The sequence below is a fragment of the Castor canadensis genome, chromosome 8 (genome assembly GCF_047511655.1).
Source record: "Castor canadensis chromosome 8, mCasCan1.hap1v2, whole genome shotgun sequence".
NCBI classification, from domain to species: domain Eukaryota; kingdom Metazoa; phylum Chordata; class Mammalia; order Rodentia; family Castoridae; genus Castor; species Castor canadensis.
This window is the reverse complement of record NC_133393.1, coordinates 44,187,962-44,207,257: the sequence shown is the minus strand read 5'-3', so window position 1 is coordinate 44,207,257 and position 19,296 is coordinate 44,187,962. Positions and strand designations below refer to the sequence as shown.

Below are 19,296 nucleotides of genomic sequence, written 5' to 3'. Positions count from 1 at the left end.
TGCCCCCATCAGTCTTTCCTGCAGTGAGATGATGCATAGGAAGGAGGACAGTGGTTTCATTTCCTACTGAATTGTCTTTTCATTTCATTAATCAGAATCAAATTTTCCTGGACACTGAAAAGAATTTAATGAAAACTTCAAATCTTTTCATTAGCATAATTCCTCTGAGGAATTTCTGACCTCCTACCATAGTTTAGAAACACAATACTTTCTCAGGATGCCTGTGTTGAGTACACTGCAATACACTGGGAACAGAGGCAATGTCTATTTTGACATTGCTGGATAGCAACATTTTGCTCTTAAAAATGAGACTAAATAAATTATTTTCCCCTTTTTAAAAGCAAGCATGCTTGGGGAGAGAGTGAAAGTAACAAAAATAATTCATTAGTAATACTACAACTCAAAGATGGCCACTGTTAACATGGTGATATATGCCTTCCAGTCTAGGCATTCACTATGATTGCTGCCAGAGTCAATGGCTTTCCTGCCAGCACATTCCACAGCATCCCACTGTCACCCCACATCCCGGGCCTGGCTTGCTTGTCTTCCTAATCTCATGTGTCCCTTGTCCAGTTTTTTCAGAACCTACTTTGGGTGTCCTCAGTTGTTAATGACTTAACAAAGTATGTAACAACTATTACTATGTCACTCTTCATGGATAATAACCCACTTACACAAAGCGCCTCCTTACAGAATCTTTTAAGTGTCCTTGGGAATACGGTGGCTGCCTGATGGGCTGAGGACTTGGGTAAGCTTTTCAGTGTCCCCCAAATGCCGCATCAAGCCACTCAATACATCTCCAAAGAGTTTTCCTCCCCTCGAGCTGCTCACAGTCTGGTGGCGAATAAAATGCCATGAAGACATGAAAATTCTCCCTTCCTCTCGCCCACAGGTTTTCAGCCCCCAGAAAGAAAGAAAGGACACGTTGAGCTACTCCGTACAGGGCCACTGTGTGGCAGCACCGAATCTTGCCAAAGCTTGGGCCATGATGGAGGCCAGAACAGTGCTATCAATTTCTGAGCATTATCAGTGTGACACAGCCAGAGGTGACCTTGTGCAGGAGCTAGCATTTGAGAGTATGTACCATGTGTCAAAGTTTGCACAAAGCGCAGTTCACTTTTTAACTTAAGGACTCACAAAATAACCCTGATGGTCTTACCTTTATTTTACAAACATGCTGAAATGAAAGGTAAAGTAACTTGCTCAAGGTCACACAGCTAGGAACCAGGAACCAGCAAAACCAGAATCCAAATTCACACATCTCTCTCTCTCTCTCTCTCTCTCTCTCTCTCTCTCTCTCTCTCAGCCTCCTGCATGCTATTGAACTCAACCACACAAGTCTCTCTTTAGAGCTCATACTCTGCTACCAAATATGGCATCATTCTAACAGTCACCAGGAAATCTACAGAAAAAATAAAATTATACCACATCTACAATAGTCACCTTCTTTTTATCAGTACTGGAGCTTGAGCTCAGGGCCTACATCTCAAACCACTCCACCAACCCTGCTTTGTGTTGGGTATTTTTGAGACAGGGTCTTGAGAACACCACGATCCTCCTAAACTCTGCCTCCTGAGTGAGCCACCAGTGCCCTGCTTGCAGTAGTCATCTTGATGTAATGCAAACATGGTACACAGGGCACCCACAGACATGGAGAAGATCAGCAAGCCTTTTCTGATAAGGGTCTGTTGATGACAATTTTAGCTTTTAGTGGCTAGCCTAATATTTTAGGTTACAACAACCCAACTCTGCTGCAATGTGAAAGAACCACAATGTGTAAAAGAAGAGTGTGGCTAGGTTCCAATGATATTGTATTTACAGACACTGCACTTTGAATTTCATATAATGTTCATCTCACAAAATATTTTAATTCTTTGGATTTTTTTCCCAACAACTTAAAATTGTAAAATCATTCTTAACCTCGCAGGCTGTATAAAAACATTGCAGACTCGACTAGAACCCCAGACATAGATTTTCTGACCTGTTGTGTAACGTAAAGAAGGGGAACAGGACTTCATTTACTGATAAGTGTCTACTCTGAGTGAGGTGCTAAGAACACAGTGATCCACAGACAGAAATAGTACTCCAGCTACTGGGAGAGCAAACAGAAGCATCTTTACAGAGATGTCATTGCTGGGGGGGGTAGTGAGGTCCCAGACTTGGGAGGGCAAGCCAGGATCACTGGGAAAGCTGTGTCACATACCTGGAAGATAAGCAAGAACTCAGAAAAGGTAGAGAAACAGAATATTTTAACTAGAAGGCCTGTGGAGTCAGAAAAGTCAGGTCTGAGAGCCTGGTGGGGTGGTATGTGCCTGGAGTCCCAGCTGGAGGCTGAGCGGGAGGGTCACTTGAGCTCAGGACTTCCAGGCTAGCCTGGACAACACAGTGAGACCCTGTCTCAAACAAAAAGAAAGAAAGAAAGTTCAGGTTGAGACCCTGTACTGCTATTAGCTCCTTAGTAGACACCAGGCAAGTCAGCATATCTTTGGGTGCTATTTTATTCATGTGCAAAGTGGATATAAGGTCAATGCTTACCTCACAGGTTGTCAGCAAGGCAATGGAGACAAGGTATGATGGAATATTAGCTATAGTTCGACTTCACTACCCTCCATTGGTAAATTGAGTGAGTTGGTATGAATAATCTATATTTATCCTCCAGCCCTGAAATGCTATGAATTCTTGATCTTTATTTTTAGATCAAGCTATTCAGCAATTGCTACTAAGCAATTCTGGGGCTGTTAATGTCAATGGTGTCCCTGCCTCGGGACAACTGTGACTGCCTGCAGCTGAAGAAACACAGTGTCCCTTGTATTCAAAGGTGACATCGGTGATTGTAATGGTGGCCCTTTCTGGAGGACAAGGGCTGCAAAACCAGCACACATGCTACCTTCACCTCATAAAGGAAGACCACCCTGAGTTGGCAGGTGTGGCCAAATTGGCAGGGTGTTTATGTGGCATTGACCTAGGTGGAGGTGCCCAACTGTGCACAACTCTTATTTAAATGGTCATGTGATCCCAATGACACAGGCCCTCAGGTCCACTCAATTCCTTCAAAATCAGGGACGAACTTCAAACTTGTTACTGATCCCTCTTCCTTATGGAATTTCTTGCTGAATTTCTCTCCTTGCTGAAAATAAAGGAGTTATTGCATTCTACCCAGTCTGGGTATGGACCCATCAACTGGCATTGACAATGGTATGATGTCAGATGGTGACAAATCAAGACGACAAGGTCATAGGAAAAATGAAGCGGAAGGTGTTTGGGTTGATCACAGGGCTCATGGCTGTGTCAGTAACTCATTTGTTCCTGTACACCAACAATTTCGTCCCACAAAAATGCCTGTGAGTGGGAAAAATCTCAAATGTTTCAGTCCTCTCAGAAGTCTGTGACACGATTGTGACAGGAGAAAGAAAATTCTTGGGTGAAAATATACCAGTGACACCATTAAGAAATAAAACTTGCCAAGAATACTTGATCCAAAACCACTACGTACTGAAGCCTCTGTCTAAAGATGAAGCTACCTTCCCTTTGGCCTATGTCATGGTCATTCATAAAGACTTTGATACATTTGAGAGGCTTTTCAGGGCCATCTATATGCCCCAAAATGTCTACTGCGTCCACGTGGATAAGAAGGCACCAGCTGCTTTCAAAGAGGCTGTGGGAAGGCGACTCAGCTGCTTCCCAAATGCTTTCCTGGCTTCAAAGCAAGAATTTGTGGTCTATGGCGGGATCTCCAGACTCCAGGCTGACCTGAACTGCATGAAGGATCTCATGGCCTCTGAGGTCCCGTGGAAGTATCTCATCAACACCTGTGGGCAAGATTTCCCCCTGAAAACCAACAAGGAAATCGTTCAGTAGCTGAAAGGATTTAAAGGGAAGAATCTAACCCTAGGAGTGCTGCCCCCAGCTCATATTAAAAAAAGGACCAAGTATGTGCATTTGGAGCAGAGATTCCCACTGGTTTCCTTCATCCTGGGGACTTGGATAAGAAAAAACCCTTCTCCTCATAGTCTGACCATTTACTTTGGTTCTGCCTATGTGGCCCTTACAAAGGAATTTGCTAATTTTGTTCTTGAAAATCAGAGGGCCCGTGATCTTCTTGAGTGGTCAAAGGACACCTGTTCTCCAGATAAACATTTCTGGGTGACACTAAATCAGATTCCAGGTAGGTGGAACTTGATTCAATTCTACATAAAGTCACCACTGTGTGTGTGTGTATGCGCACACACATGCACTTGCATGTTATATGAAAAATGTCCTGGACAGCATTACCTGTATTTATATGTCCGGAGTTTCTAGACACCCTGGAGATTGTTTTGCATGCCTGTTCGAATGAAGTAATATGAAATAAATGATACTTCTTACATTTCACTCAACAGTTTCCTTATAGAACACGCTTATTAAATATCTCCTGGGATTGTACACCCCAAGTCTTTTGATATGACCCCCAAAACATTTTTTAAAGCAATGATAGTGTTCAACAATTTAGTATCTTCTATATGGATTGATCATTGTGGTCTCGTTTTCTGTGAATTTGAATTATGCAAAAAAGTTTGAGATCTGAAAATGTCAATAAAACCTTTATAGCAATCATTTAAAATAATGCAAATATCTCCAAATTAAAAAAAAAATTCTTTTCAAAAAATAATCAAGAATTCAAGGCTGGGAATGTAGTTGCTCAAGGATAGAACACCTGTCTGAGGTCCTGGGTTCAATCCCTAGCACTGCAAATATAAATAAGTAAATAGCCAGGCATCGGTGGCTCACACCTGTAGTCCTAGCTACTCAGGAGGCAGAGATCAGGAAGATCATGGTTTGAAGTCAGCCCAGGGAAATAGTTCTTGAGACTCTATCTCGAAAAATACCCAACCCAAAAAAGGGCTGGTAAAGTGAGTCTAGTGGCAAAGTACCTAGCAAGCATGAGGCCCTGAGTTCAAACCCCAGTGCTGAAAAAAAAAAAAAAAGAAAAAAACACAACAGCAAACTTGACTGTAAAGATTATTATATATAATTCATTCAAGAATTGCATGACTGGGCTGGCAGAGTGGCTCAAGTTGTAGAGTGCCTGCCTAGCAGGTGCAAGACCCTGAGTTCAAGTCCTAGTATTGAAAAAAAAAGAAAAGAATAGAGCTTGGAAGAAGATGAGAACAAATATCATTGAAACAACTAGTTCATTGCCAAGGGAAAACAGGCTCCTGCTCATAGGATTTGGCTTAACTGACTCTCACAATGGGTGGACTCAAATCCCACTCTATAGAGCACATGTCCTCTTTCCCTGTCTCCATCTCCAAAACACTGATGTACACAAACAGGGCTCCTAGATGTTTTTATTCCTTTATGGTAAAAGGCATAGAATCTCGTGACACATTTTATTACTTTAGCAAAATTCTTACTGACTGGTGGCGATTTTTTTATACTTTTGCCAGGCAATAAAGGAATTCTGAGTCATATGCTTATGAGGAAGTTGAATTGTCTATCTCTGCCTAACAGCAGTCAGCATAGGATGAGGGAAATGATAACCAGGCAAGCCCATTAAAGTTGTTTTTCTAATTGGAAAAATAATTCATGACCATTTTGGGAAGCAGAAAAAGTATGTAAAAGAAAGTAATTTCTCCCAATTCCAATATTCAAAAGAAAACCCTGTTAAAAGGCCTTTTTGTAGTTTTTCCATTTTAAAAATTGGTGATTTGCCTCCCTTTGGTTTAATCTTAGCCCTTGGCTCTACACCTGCAAAAGAAAATGTAACCACGTTGAATTTTGTAAGCTGCTTTCAAACTTCAGAGAGGATCATGAATAAATTCACAGGTGCACATGGTCCCTGGACCATGAATCATTTCATTCCTGGAAGGGGCTATCAAAAGCCTATTTGCTCAAGATATGTAACCTGCCTCCTGACTCCCAGCACAGGGCATTATCTACTGAATCTTACTATTACCACAGGATTTCCCTTTCCCAGCGGGGAGGCATTTGAGTGGAACACACATCTAAGTCTGTTAGATGCCACCCTGGGTGAGAGGCTGTAGGATTTCCTGTCAGAAACTAAACGTAAGGGCAGAATCTTAGCACAAGGAGTCTGAGCAAGGAACCTCTAAAAATTTCCTTTCTGGACAAAGCAGCCTCTGAGAGCATCACTATTCTTGATACTGGATTGTTGATTCCAAGTTTGTGTCTGGCATAGGCAGATTGAAGACACTGGACCACTAGTTAGGAGTAAAGCCAGCACAAAGTTTATTGAAAGGATAGCAAAACGTTCTGATGGATGGGACGTAGAGAAAAAGCTAAGCCAAATAATGGCTGAATGAAGTCTAGGAGATGATGCGGTCACTAACTGGCTTAGGTACAACTATTCTACTTCAAACTGCATTTGTGATTGGCTGGCTTCTTGCTGAACTAGGCCTCCTGTCTATCCCTCTCCTTATCAAAATGAGCATTCCAAGAAGGAATGGTCAGCTCTTCCTGGCCTTGGGGTCCACTTCTCACATTGTGCAGCTGCATCTTGTTATTTTGGTAAGGGGTTTGTTATTTCTCTGAGAGGTCTGTTGTTTCTCAGTCTCTTTAGATGTCTGCTTTTAAAGTGCCTCTCTCATTCAAAATGGAGTCATCTCTGTCATTGCTCCCTTTACATAATGGGCCCACTACTGGAGGGAGATAATGGGGCTCCATTTCCATCCAGGTGTAATCTCCCTAAGCAGCCTGTCCTTGTAATATTGCTGGAGTTGGAAGCCATCAGCTTGAAGCCCTTGCAGGATTCTGTAGGGCAGGTGTTGAGTCACACCTGGTCTATAGTAGCCTGAAGAATCCAGACACCAGGCTGGCTCCCAGAGGACACGCATTTTCTTCTCTGGGGGCAGGCTTGGGGACAGGATGGCAGACTTTGCTCTTTTGCATTCTAGCTTTTATTTTTCTACTTTATAAATACAATGCAGTCATTAAACCGCCTTTACCTTCAATAGGCTAAGAGTGATCCTGTAGAATGCTTCCAGGCAATTTTATCCTCCTGGGAACAGAGAGACCAACTTGAAAACTACTAGGGGAAGGGGGAGGAGAGTAGAAGGAGCTAGTGTCCCCTACTACCTCTGTTTAATCCCTGATGGCAGCTAAAACCCAGTAGGCTTGTACTCATTTGGGCTACACTCACGTTTTATATTTCTAGAACCTAGCACAGTGCCGGCATAAAGTAACCAGACAAAAATGTTGAATAAGTGATTGACTCATTTGGTTGTAGCACATAAGATTTGTTGCTAAAGATTTTTACACAGCAGCATCTTTGGTTGTTGTTTTACGATGTGATTGCCTGAGAGCACCATGGCTTCTCATCTGTCCTGTGAAATCATTACTATCCATATAGATCCTAGTAACATTTAACTTTTTATGAAATGACACTGCTCACTTCTAACTTAATGGTTTACCTTACGTTCTACAGTTTCCTTCAGGCAAGGGGAAATGTTTCCACAATTTAGTAAGATATTGGCACCGTCTGGACTTTATTTTCCTTAGTTCACTCATGGAATATTCCTAGGAGGTATGAACTTTGTTTGAAACAGGTAAAGCTCTGGGCCATGTAGAAAAGTAGTAGAGCAGTGTTGAAATCCTATGAAAACTTGGCTTCTAAAATAAAGACGGACCTACTAAGCAGATCTGTTTTATCAAACTCCGAGCTAATTCTCACTTTCCTTATTTTCAAGGAGGGTCTATCCCTACCTGGCAAAACATTGGCCAAATACAAAGTCGTTAGCAGTATGTTGCTTGAGGAGACATGGGGAGGGTTGGTGACATGGAGACTGCAATTTCAGAGTTTGGGGGCCTAGGGCAGAGGGGATCCACTTCTTTGCACTCAATTCTGCCTGAACAGCACATTGCAACTGGAAGAAGGGAGGCGACATTCCTTCATAATGCTACTTTTTGTGACCACAAGCTCAAGATCTCCCTCTGTCTCTAGCAGTGACTCACCAGTCCTATAACATCAAAGTCACATCGACAACTTGCTGGGGAATAAAGAAAAGAGTGGAAATCTATAAAGGGGAAAATGGTCAAGCTGGCACTGGATTAGGCCCTTGTTCTACCTTCTCCCCATAATACCCAGTGTTTAAAAATATACCTGACATATAAAACACACCCAAATGAAGCCTGAGGATGACTTTCTGCAACAGGGAAAAGTCAGGCTGTTAAAATGTCTATCATTCTTGAGCTCAGACGCCTCCTTTAGCACTTGGCATTTAAAAGCCTGGGGTTGCCAGGGAACTTTCCATGTGCAAATGCAGCTCTAAAGAGCACTCTCAGCCCTTTATCTTTCACCTTCAGCCTCAAGCTTGCATTACCTCAATTAGTTGACTAACTAATTGAGTTTGGGAAGACCAGTTTTCTCTTCCAGTTTCCTGTTATCTGAAGTTAAACTACGCAACCCATCATTGTCTCTCCATACCTTTTTCTTCCCCAAGGCTTTCCCTCAAGGTCTGAAATTAACTCCAACATCACCGGCCAGACCTGAGCTAGATCTGAGGTTCTTTAGTTCCAGAGTCTTCCTGGAGACAAATGTAGTCTTGTTTTGTAGATTGGGATTTGGAGACCTTTGGTGAATTGCACAGTTCCCTCCAGCCTGTGAGATCCGTGGAGGTATTTTCTCAAATTCAATCAAGAGGAAGCAGCATTGCGAGATCAAATGACTTGTTCGGGAGCTCCTTGCCTGTCAAGAATGGCCTCCGTTCACCAGGAGACTTTCTGACACATAATCCAGGAACTTTTAAACCAGGCTTCCTGGCTATTTTAAATCCTGTTGCTTCAGGCTGTTTCCTGTGGTTGTAAAGAAATATCCAGAAGAGCAAAACACTACTGAATTTAACAATAGCAAATACATAAGGGAGAAAAGAAAGAGATGGAAGGCAGGAGAGTAGGAAAATAACTGAAGTAGTGAAAACAAAGACAAAAAGTCAATGCACTTCAGAGTAAAAGATCAGTTTAATCCAAGCTGGTTTTTTTCTGAAACAGCACCAGGCTTTCATAGACACTAAGGAAGTTTCCATTGGCTTTTGTGGTTTCTAATTTGGGCACATGGGTGATGTCATGATAAAATGAATATGTGTAAAGTACTTTGGACATCATAAACTATAAATATAGTTATCTTCGTGTAATAAAAACAAGGCGACGTCCTGGAGGGAGAGTTTATTATCATGCCTCAAGGAGAAATAAAAAGTATAGGTTGACCTATGAAACATGAATACACCCCCTTCTATTTACTGGGTGTCCACCTGTAGGTCCATACTGGTTCCAGACTTTTTCAGAATTCTTTATCCTACCTGATCACTGTCTCCAACCTAGAATAATTTGGGGTTTCAATTTTGATCTAATGTTTAAGCTGGAATGAACTCTCTCTGTTCTTCTGAGTTATTCATTATCATCACCTAAATGCAAGAGCAGAAAGCCCAAGATTTAGAAGAATTAGTTATAGAGTGCAAAAGGTCATTGGGAAAGCCAGAGGGAAATGAAAACCAGCACTTCCCAGAGCACCAGCCAGAGGAGCATGAAATAGCTCCAGGTTGATGAAAAAGAAAATAGGTTCATAGTCATTCTTTTAAAAATGGCTTTCATTATCAAATACACTCCTGTAAACAATCATGAATGTTTCCAGAGCTCCAAATCAATGGACCCATTTGAGGTAAGGCCCAAGTCAACTCCACTGAACTGAAGCATTAAATGCAGATAGATGTTCACTGTCCTGTAGCCAAGCCTAGTGAGCTGTGAAGTCGAGGAGCAAGCAGATGGTTTGAGATACTTTCATGTCTGCGGTGTCTGGAGGGATAGAGCTGGACCAGGATTGAGATGACAGCAAAAATAAACAAAGCAAGTCAGTAAAATCATTTGATTAGTTCAGACAAGCATAATCAGGCAGTGACTCCTTCATTTAGTCACCCTTGTAGTCAACTTCATTTGATGTGGGCACTTCCTACATAGAGGGATATTAAAAATCAAATACAAGCTAGAGAAATTTTAGGTTATTTTGAAAAAAAGTTGTTTTTATCTGTATTGAGGTAGTGGTTTGTTCAAAAGCATTCTAGCTAGACATATGATGGGTATTAAGGAAAAAGATATTTGGGTTGACTGAATTCTGTGTTGGGATGATGTAGATAAGATTGTGTACAGATGAATCACACTGTAGAAACTGATTCCCAGAACAACTGAAGACTGATGGCTCTGGAGAGTTTTCCCAGAGTTGATGACGGAAATGATGACAAGTTTTCATGTGAAATAAAGCTGGCAACACTTTCAGAAATGCATTAGCTCTCAGCCGAGGTGAAGAAATCAAAACCAAAACTGACTCCAGTCTTATGAACTGGAATAATAATTTGAATAATATGAAGGACAAGTAACACTGTGGTCGATGTTATGCAATAGTTTCAAGTGTAAAAAGCAGGATGCAAATAAATAAATGAACAGACAAATGAATAAATAACAAGATATACAATTGCATCTTTCCCTGTGGGACTTCAGGGTTTTTTTGTTGTTTTTTTTCTTTTTTTTTTGGTGGTACTGGCATTTGAACTCAGGGCCTCACACTTGGTAGGCTGGCTCTCTACCACTTGAGCCACTCTGCCAGCCTTTTTTTGGTCTTATTTTGGTGCTGGAGATTGAACCCTGGGCCTCATGTTTACTAAGCAAGCACTCTACCACTGAGCCACACTGGGGGTTTCCCCCTTTGTTCTTAGGACAATCAAAATATAAAAGGCAAAGGAAAGTACAGGATGTGAAAACAGGGTTTTGCAAACTACTTGTAATATTATGCAATTTTTATAATAAAGAAGATGGATTGGAGAAATAAGCACATTGAATGAGGTACATCCATAGATTCAAATCATTATTGCTTGGAATCTCTCACTAATGTGAACAGGGAAACTGAGAAATGAAACTTGTGAAACTGGAGTTTTGGACCCAAGGCCCAAACTCCTGAGATTCCATATGCCAGGTCTGGTCAACTGCCCCTAAATACCAAATAAAGAGGCACAGTGAAGGCAAAGAAAGGAGGTTTATTACAGCTTGTGACATGCTGTGGGGAGAGGCAGAGTGTGCACTCAGCTCATCTTCAGCCACCTTCAGGGGACAGACATGAGATATAGGTTTAAGCAGACAAAAGAACTGGGGGCAGGGGATAAAGGTATACATAGTTAAAAACTCTCAGTCACAAATGTTCTGGTTGACCACTATCTCAGTCCAAGGGTTCCCGGAGAGGTTCCAGAGAAGATGTTATCCCTGTCATCACTTGAGGGAAGCAATCTGATTTTTATGAGATGATTACTTCTGCTCCAGGACACAGCCTCATCATTATAATTAATGGTCTTCATTTGGAAAGTGGTCTGTCCTGCAAGTCTCCGCTGTCCCTTATGGGAAGTTTTAGTCACTTGTCGTGAAGATGTTATCAGTTCTCTTTTCTGGATTCCAAGGTGATTGCAAAGTGACTGCAAAGACAAATACAAAATGGAAGCAGGGATTCCAAGCTTCTCTAGTTCTTAGTTAATTCATGTGCCCAAGTCAGTGCTTTTCAGCAAAATCAATTTGAGTGCCTCTTACACTTGGACATTCTTTTGGTAAATATCTGATTGTCTACTATGTACAGACAATGCTTGGAGCAGAGAACAAATGAGAGACATGTAAGTTCAGTGCTATCAGGGACATGGGTTTCACATCCCTATGCTGCTGCTTCTCCCATAATACAGAACTCACCAGTGCTAGTTGTGTAATCTAATTGACGTGGGCCCATGGAGGAAGGTGTAAGGAAGAACTAAGGAGATTTCGAAGGAGAGCCAGTAACTGGGTCATTTTCTTGAAGTATTAAGTGTGAGTGCGGAGGGGAGGGTGCGTGTGTAAATGGGTTTATTGCCACTCTCATATTATTCTGCCTCATCTTTCTCAACCTCATCTGTTGCTGTACATCTCATGTTCATTGTCATGATTGACCGACGGCAGTAAAGTCATTCTCTCTCTCTTTCTGTCACACGCTCTCTCTCTCTTCCTCTGCCACCACTCTTAGCCTGTTTTCATTCTTTATACATAAGGAAGTGCCTTTTAAAATGTTTATAAATCAGAGCTGGATGTGGTTTCTTGTACCTATAGTCCCAGCTAATCAGGAAACTGAAGCAGAAGGATTGCTTGAGCCCCAGAGTTCAAGTTCAAGGCTAGCCTGAGCAACACAGTGAGCTCTTGTCTAAATAAATTATAAATAAACAAAAAGATAGATTGAAAAATAAGTAAATAAATAAAAGTGTTTCTAAATCTGAATCTGAGAGCCTCTCTCCTTAAGTTCTGGAACATTTGAAACTGAGACAGATCTTCTCTCCCTCGGTATCCCACTTGAGCAAGGGCAAAATGAACTTGACATTCACTGATTTTAGCTTTAGTTTCCATGCCATTTTTGGGTGATAACAAGCTGTTAGTTCTTTTGGTGTTTTTGTTTGTTTGTTTGTTTTGCTTTGTTTTTTAAGTTAGCCTCTATCTATGAGAATACCCCCATCACTTTGTATAGTAAGTTAGATGGTGAGGTCAGCTTGCTAATTAATATGTCTGTTTAAGGACCTTCCCTAGCAGCAGAGAAAATTAAACTGTGGGAAGAATTTGCTCAATAGCCAATCATACACTATGCTCTAGAGTATACCCAGCCAATGTGGGGGGTGGCATGGAAAAAGACAAGGTTAAGCGATTTATTTTCAAGCATGACTTTTTTTTTTTTTTGACAGAATATCTCTCCAGGCAGTATTCACATGCTTCCAGCTGAAGCTTTTAACTTGGCAGTGCTGTTTAAGCAAACAAACCTAGTCAGTTGAATGCAATGATTAACAGGAAGCTGGGGCGCAGGCACAGTTACCAGCCTTCGGCTGGAAAAAGGGGCCGGCTCTGAAGCGATGACTTGCCGATCGATCGGTCAGGTCACCTCACCAGCTAGTGATTTCACAGTAGGGACAGAAAGCCTCATCAGCATCTGAACCTTCCTGAGGAGGTGTGTTTTTGTGTAGTAACAGGTTGCAAGTTAGTGGGAGATCGGGCAAAGAAGCTACTTCAGAAACATGTCAGAGAAAAGTGAAAATGTAGCAAAGTCATAAATGAAGAGGAAAAAAAGACAAGACCTGTCAGCAGCTGAGCGAATCACAGCTATGACAGGATGATGTTGGTACCTGGAGAAAATGTAAGTTGACTCTGCACCCTGATCATAGCTCAGGGGACCTCTCACTCATTTCCTGGTTTTGAATGATGGGCTCTTGGAAGTTCTGTCTTTTTGGCATGTCTCTTGTTTCTGCCCTGACTTTTGTATTTATTTACAATAACAAGTTGTGCGAGAATAATATGCATTTTCTGAGGGCCGCCCCGGCCAACGCTTCACTGTTAGCAGAAATCTGTCTTCAGATGTTTGCTGGAGAGGGCTTTTACCCAACAGAAAACACCCTGAAAACCACCCTCAATGAATCTACCTGTTATCAGTACAGGGTTCAAAGTCATTATATAACACAAACACTCTCTCAAGAAGAAGCTGGCTTCCCTTTGGCTTTCACACTGACTATCCACAAAGACTTTGGCACATTTGAGAGATTGTTCAGAGCGATTTACATGCCCCAAAATGTCTACTGTGTGCATGTGGATAAGAAGGCAGCAGTTGAATTCAAAGATGCAGTGGAACAATTGCTCAGCTGCTTCCCAAATGCTTTTCTGGCTTCTAAGATAGAACCAGTTGTCTATGGCGGGATCTCCAGACTCCAGGCTGACCTGAACTGCATGAAGGATCTTGTGGCCTCTGAGGTCCCGTGGAAATACCTCATCAACACCTGTGGGCAAGATTTCCCTCTGAAAACCAACAAGGAAATCGTCCAGTACCTGAAAGGACTCAAAGCGAAGAATCTAACCCCAGGAGTGCTGCCCCCAGCTCATGCAATTGGGCGGACTAAGTATGTCCACCGGGAACTGTTAGACAGCAAAAATTCCTACGTGCAAAAAACAAAAAAGTTAAAAACCCCTCCTCCTCATAATCTGACCATTTACTTTGGCACTGCCTATGTGGCCCTCACAAGGGAATTTGCTAATTTTGTCCTCCAAGACCAGCAGGCACTGGACTTACTCTCCTGGTCCAAAGACACCTATAGTCCTGATGAACATTTCTGGGTCACACTCAATAGGATTCCTGGTATGTATATCTCTGTTTCTCTACTTTTATTTTGTTGTTGTGTTTTAAAATACCAGGCCTCACAATGTTACCCAGGTTGGTCTTGAACTCCTGCACTCCTGCCCTGGCCTCCTAGGTAGCTGAGCCTACAGGTATATGCCACTAAGCTTGGCTTCTTTTTGTTTTGATTCATAAACATGGCATGATCAACACAGAATAAACTGCTTTAAAGACAGTAAAAATAATTTTAACATTTTGAATTTATTTTTGATGTTGTTTTAGATTTTTAATTTCATGTTCAGTCATTTTTAGTGACTGGGCTACAGGGTGATGTTTTGGTGTACATGTACAATGTGGAACGACTAAGCCAAGCTAACTAACATATCCGTGACTGCTTACCTATTTTTTTTTTTATGGTGAGACATTTGAAACTTATTCTTTTAGGTATTTTGAAATATATATTACATTAACCATAGTCTATGCTATATAATAGGTCTCAAAACCTATTCCTCTATCTAAAATTTTGTACCCTTAGATCAACAGCTCTCTATTCCTTCCCTCCAACCACCATTCTATCCTCTGCTTCTATGAGTTCAATCTTTTTACATTCGCATTTAAGTGAGATCATAAATATTTTTTTTCTGTGATTGGCTTCTCTCATTTCTCATTATGTCCCCCAGCTTCATACAAATGTGTGATCACAAATGGTAGGATTTCCACTTTTTTTTGGAGGTTTTGGGGTTTGAACTCAGGGTCTTACACTTGCTAGACAGGTTCTCTTACTGCTTGAGCCACTCTGCCAGCCTTTTTGTTTTTTGTGATGGGTTTTTTCAAGATAGGGTCTCTTGAACTATTTGCCTGGGGCTCACTTCGCTTCGACTCTCCTGATCTCTGCCTCCTATGTAGCTAGGAGTACAGGTGTGAGCCAGACACAGCCAGTTTAGGCTTTCCTTTTTTTTTTTTTTTTTTTTTTTTTTTTGTAGTACTGGGGCTTGAACTCAGGCAGGGCCTTCACCTTGAGCCACTCCACTAGCACTCCACTAGCACTATTTTTGTGAAGGGTTTTTCAAGATAGGTGTCATGGAACTATTTGCCTGGGCTGGCTTTGAACTGCAATCTCCTGACCTCTGCCTCCTGAGTAGCTAGGATGACAGGTGTGAGCCACCGGCACCGAGCTCCAATATTCCATTTTGTATGTATACCATAATCAGTGTCAATTTAAAACACATCTTACCAGCAGCTCTGATCACAAACAGGGAGATTCAACTCATCTATATTTTATAAATGAATGAGAAAGCAAAGCATAAATTAGTAGAGGCAACTCTCTAACTTGATTTTGCTGATATACTCAGCTGCCTTTCCAGAAAACACAGACCCACCCAAGAGTCAGCTTGGCCTTGACACAGGGCAGAAGACTGAGGGAACATTGGCCACTTGAAGGAAAAAAATTAAGGTCAGTTCTCCTTTAAGTGTGATGGCATTTAATATCAGGGTAAATATTGTGAATAACATTTGAGTAACAAGTTGAATATTTTAATAGTTTTACCTCTGTATGTTCCCTAACTAAATTTCCATCCTTTTGAAATGGAAGCAGGATATAGCTTTACATGTTTTGTTTGTTTGCTTGTTTGTTTTTTTGTTTTTTTCACTTGCAAGTTCTTTCCTGGAATTAATCAGAAATTTGGAGCATCTTAGGGATTTCTATACCAGGGCCTTCATTTTATAAAGAAACTTAATCTGGTTGGAGTGTGTGCTCTCAAGTCACCCAGCTATTAAATGAAGACTTGAATTATATCTTCTTTTTAAACCGATTTTCAATTAAATCTCAGGTGTCACTAAATTAACTCCACTTGGTCCAAGTTCCAAATGATTTGAATAATCTCAAATTGTTTACAGTTAGCCAAATCAGTTTTGCTGCTTTAAGACAAAATAAAAATTCAGATTCACAGTTCAAGGAAAAAAGTGACTGTAATCAATATGGGGTGGGGGGGTGTTCAGGTTTCTTTAGATTTGGTAGTTCAATCCTGGATGCATATTTTATCACCTGGAACCATAAAAATCACCTGAGGCCAGACCATTCCCCTCCTGGCACAGGATCCAGCTAACAGTATTAGTACACTTTCCAGGCAATTCTCAGGCACAGTTAAGGGTGCAAACCATTGGAAAAGCTTCCTAGACATAGAATGCTTTCTAAATCTGATTTTCTCAGAGCAGGAAAAAGTAATGTAGTGAGAAGAGGAAGCAGGATTCAACAAAGTCAGGTCAGGGAAGCTCCTACAGTTCTTTAAATAGAACGGGAGTAACCAGAATAGGGAAGGCAAAAGACCCACTTCTCTCTTCTGTGTAACTTAGACAATGACATAGACTGTTCAAGTCTACACCATACTGTAAGGGGAGACGCTGACAGAGCAGGTTCCCAAGAGGGCAGCCAAGGAGGCTAAAAAGCTAAGCCCCATTTTATTTTTAGAAAGGACCAAGATAAACAAAAAGGATATTCAATCTGAAAAAGACTTGAAGAGTCTCAATTAAAAGACTTTTCTTAGGAAAGAAAAATGGAACCAATAACTGCAATTTTGGAAGAAGAATCTAGGGCCAGTGGGCAGGAGACACGGAGCCCAAGGAGCAGGGAAGAGAGTACACAGCTTCAGTGAGCAAAATCAGGGATGCAGAGGCCAGGGAGGGAACCCCACGTGTTGGACAAGATGGCTCCTAGTCTCTTCCCACACTGACAGTACATGACTTTAATCAGTTTACTGAACAGAAAATAAAAGTAACACCATGACTTCTCAATATGATTCAGACAGTGGAACTGGATTTTTATACCTGTGGTCAGCGGTGATATCATCAAAGTAATAAAAAATAAATGCACCAATATGTGCATTTCAAAACGTTACAAGAGTTAGCCCCTGCAATAGTTTCTGTAGGATGTGTATGGAGGCTCCTTCCGTGCTAGAGGACCCCAACTGGTCCGTCAACTGTTGCCCAAGCTGGAGAAGGCCTGCATGAAGACTGGGTCACAAGGTGGTGAGGGAACTAGAAACATAGGTGGCTGTCTTATTTAAATGCTATGCTGCCTGTGTGGAAATCTGGGTCATTTCTGTGGAGGAGGGTTCTTCTAGTGGTGTATGGGGGTTGGGTGTATGGGGGGGGATTATTAAGATTGTTCTAGTTGATTACAGTGATTGGAGACTTATTATTAGAATTCTTAAAGAAGTGATAGATTAAAAAAAAAAAAAAACTTCACAACTAAAATGGCTTCATGGGAAGCTAGAACAACACTGCCCAGAAAAAATACAATGTGGCTACATACCTCACTTTAGAGTTTCTGGGAGCCAGACTAAAGAAATAAAAAGAACTGGAAGTAGTGGCACAAACCTGTAATCCCAGAGACTCAGAAAGAGGCAGGAAGATTGAGAGTTTGAGGTCAATCTAGGTAAAGTCAGCAAGCCTATAGCTCAGAAACAAAATAAAAACAAAAGGGCTGGTAATGTAGCTCAGTGGTAGAGCACTTGCCTTCTAAGCACAAGGTGCTGAGTTCAATCGCCACTACCAGGAAAAAAAAAAGTGAAATTGATTTAAATAATGTATTAAATAAGCATATTAATCCAAAATATCACTTTTACATGTGGCCAGTGACTACTACAGTGGGCTGGGATGAAGGCCATGTGTCTGTCCTCATCGCTCTGGGACAGTAGTTAAACTGTCCCAGCTCTGCACCGAGTGTCGTGGAGAAGTTGGCCAGACTGTGTTTCTATCTGCTCATTTACTTTGCCTACATCTTCTTCCTTATCTGAAATTCTTGCCTTTGCTCCAGAGCTTCTGCTCATTTATGGGATTTACTACCCTGTGGGTCCTACTTTCTCCATCTTCCCCTGTCTCCCTGATTCTATGCTGTCCTATTGACAATAGCTCCTCTGTGGGTGTCATTCAGACATTCCCACTGTGCACTGAGTGCTCTGTTCTCATTTCACACCACCCCGCAGGCTGATGACAACCTCTCTGCAGACAGCTGCCTTCTCATAGGATCCAAGTTATGCAGTAAACGGTGGCCAAGGTGGCCAGAGTCATGAAGTTTTAAAAAACAAAATGAAACATGGTTACCTGCACATATGTCCCTTAAGAGTGACAGGCTTCTGGAGGCTTCTCAAAAGTTAAGATTCTGCATGGCCTACTCAGGTGAAAGTGTCCATGAGGAGAAAAGTGTTACAGAAAGGGAGCTCAAATGAGGCATGAAAGTTTTTGCCCAGTACACCTCAGTGGCCATTGTGAAATTAGTTTCCTGCCCTCCCTTCTGCCCTACGCTTCTTCCTTCCTATCCCACTGCAGAAAATTCACTCCTCCTCACTCCCGCTCTCTAATACAGTCCACAACAGAATGATGTCAGTTTATTATATACCTCTGTTAAGCATGATTTCCAGTTAAGAAAAAAGAACCATGTGCAGGCCTGAAGTTCAAGTTCATCCTACCTGCTACTTTCCTCTGAGTTATTGATTATCTGGGTTGTATGGTTCACATTCTGTGGGTTTGTTTCATTGGTCATGTGTCCCTACACTTAAGGACTTCAAAACTGACCAATGATTTCTGCTTCTCTGACTACAAAGGAATATTTTGAGTAGGAAAATAAAATGTGAAAGAAAAAGCCTTCAGAGCAAGTTTTGTTGGAGATGGGAGAAACAATGAATTCCAAGGTGCCTGTGTTATTTGGTTTTCTGGTGTTGTAGGAAAAAAAACCCAAAAACCTCAGAAAATCAACTTAAAGGAAAAAAAATGTAGTTTCACTCATGGTTTCAGAGGTTTTAATCCATGATCACTTGGTTCCATTGTTTCTGGGCCTGTGGTGAGGCAGAGCGTCATGGTGGGGAGTGTGTGGTGGAGCAAAGCTACTTACCTCATGGAAGGTGGGAAGCAGAGAGCAAGAGGGGAAGGGGCAATGTACACAATATATCCTCTTCAAGGCATGCCCCAGTGACCTACTTCCTCCAAGCGGGATCCTCCTAAAGTTTATATCACCTTCCAATAGCCCATAAGCTATGAATCCATGGATGAAGTCAAACTCTCATAAACCAGTCACCTCCTGGAGGCCCCACCTCTGAACATTGTTGCATTGGAAACCAAGCCTTCAATATATGAACCTTTCGGTGACATTTCAAGGACAAACT

At 41.6% G+C, this 19,296-nt stretch overlaps 2 protein-coding genes across 5 annotated transcripts in view; both read left to right on the top strand.

Annotated features, from left to right (window-relative positions):
• The first annotated feature begins 771 nt into the window (after positions 1 to 771).
• LOC109700883 (N-acetyllactosaminide beta-1,6-N-acetylglucosaminyl-transferase-like) lies at positions 772 to 12,968 on the top strand. The gene is given in 4 exon segments (XM_020186229.2): positions 772 to 837; positions 893 to 1,076; positions 3,347 to 4,165; positions 12,826 to 12,968. Coding segments are annotated over 4 exon segments (1,212 nt in total).
• Positions 12,752 to 19,296, top strand: part of Gcnt2 (glucosaminyl (N-acetyl) transferase 2 (I blood group)) — a 72,941-nt gene continuing 66,396 nt past the window's right edge. Inside the window, exons 1-2 of one of the 4 annotated variants that reach the window (XM_074082912.1) lie at positions 12,752 to 14,158; positions 15,490 to 15,590. In XM_074082912.1, coding sequence (XP_073939013.1) covers positions 13,231 to 14,158; positions 15,490 to 15,575 — 1,014 coding nt within the window. In that variant the 5' untranslated portion in view covers positions 12,752 to 13,230 and the 3' untranslated portion in view covers positions 15,576 to 15,590. The remainder of the gene's footprint in view (positions 14,159 to 15,489; positions 15,591 to 19,296) is intronic. The other 3 variants (XM_074082913.1, XM_020186226.2, XM_074082910.1) reach the window with 3 other exon arrangements.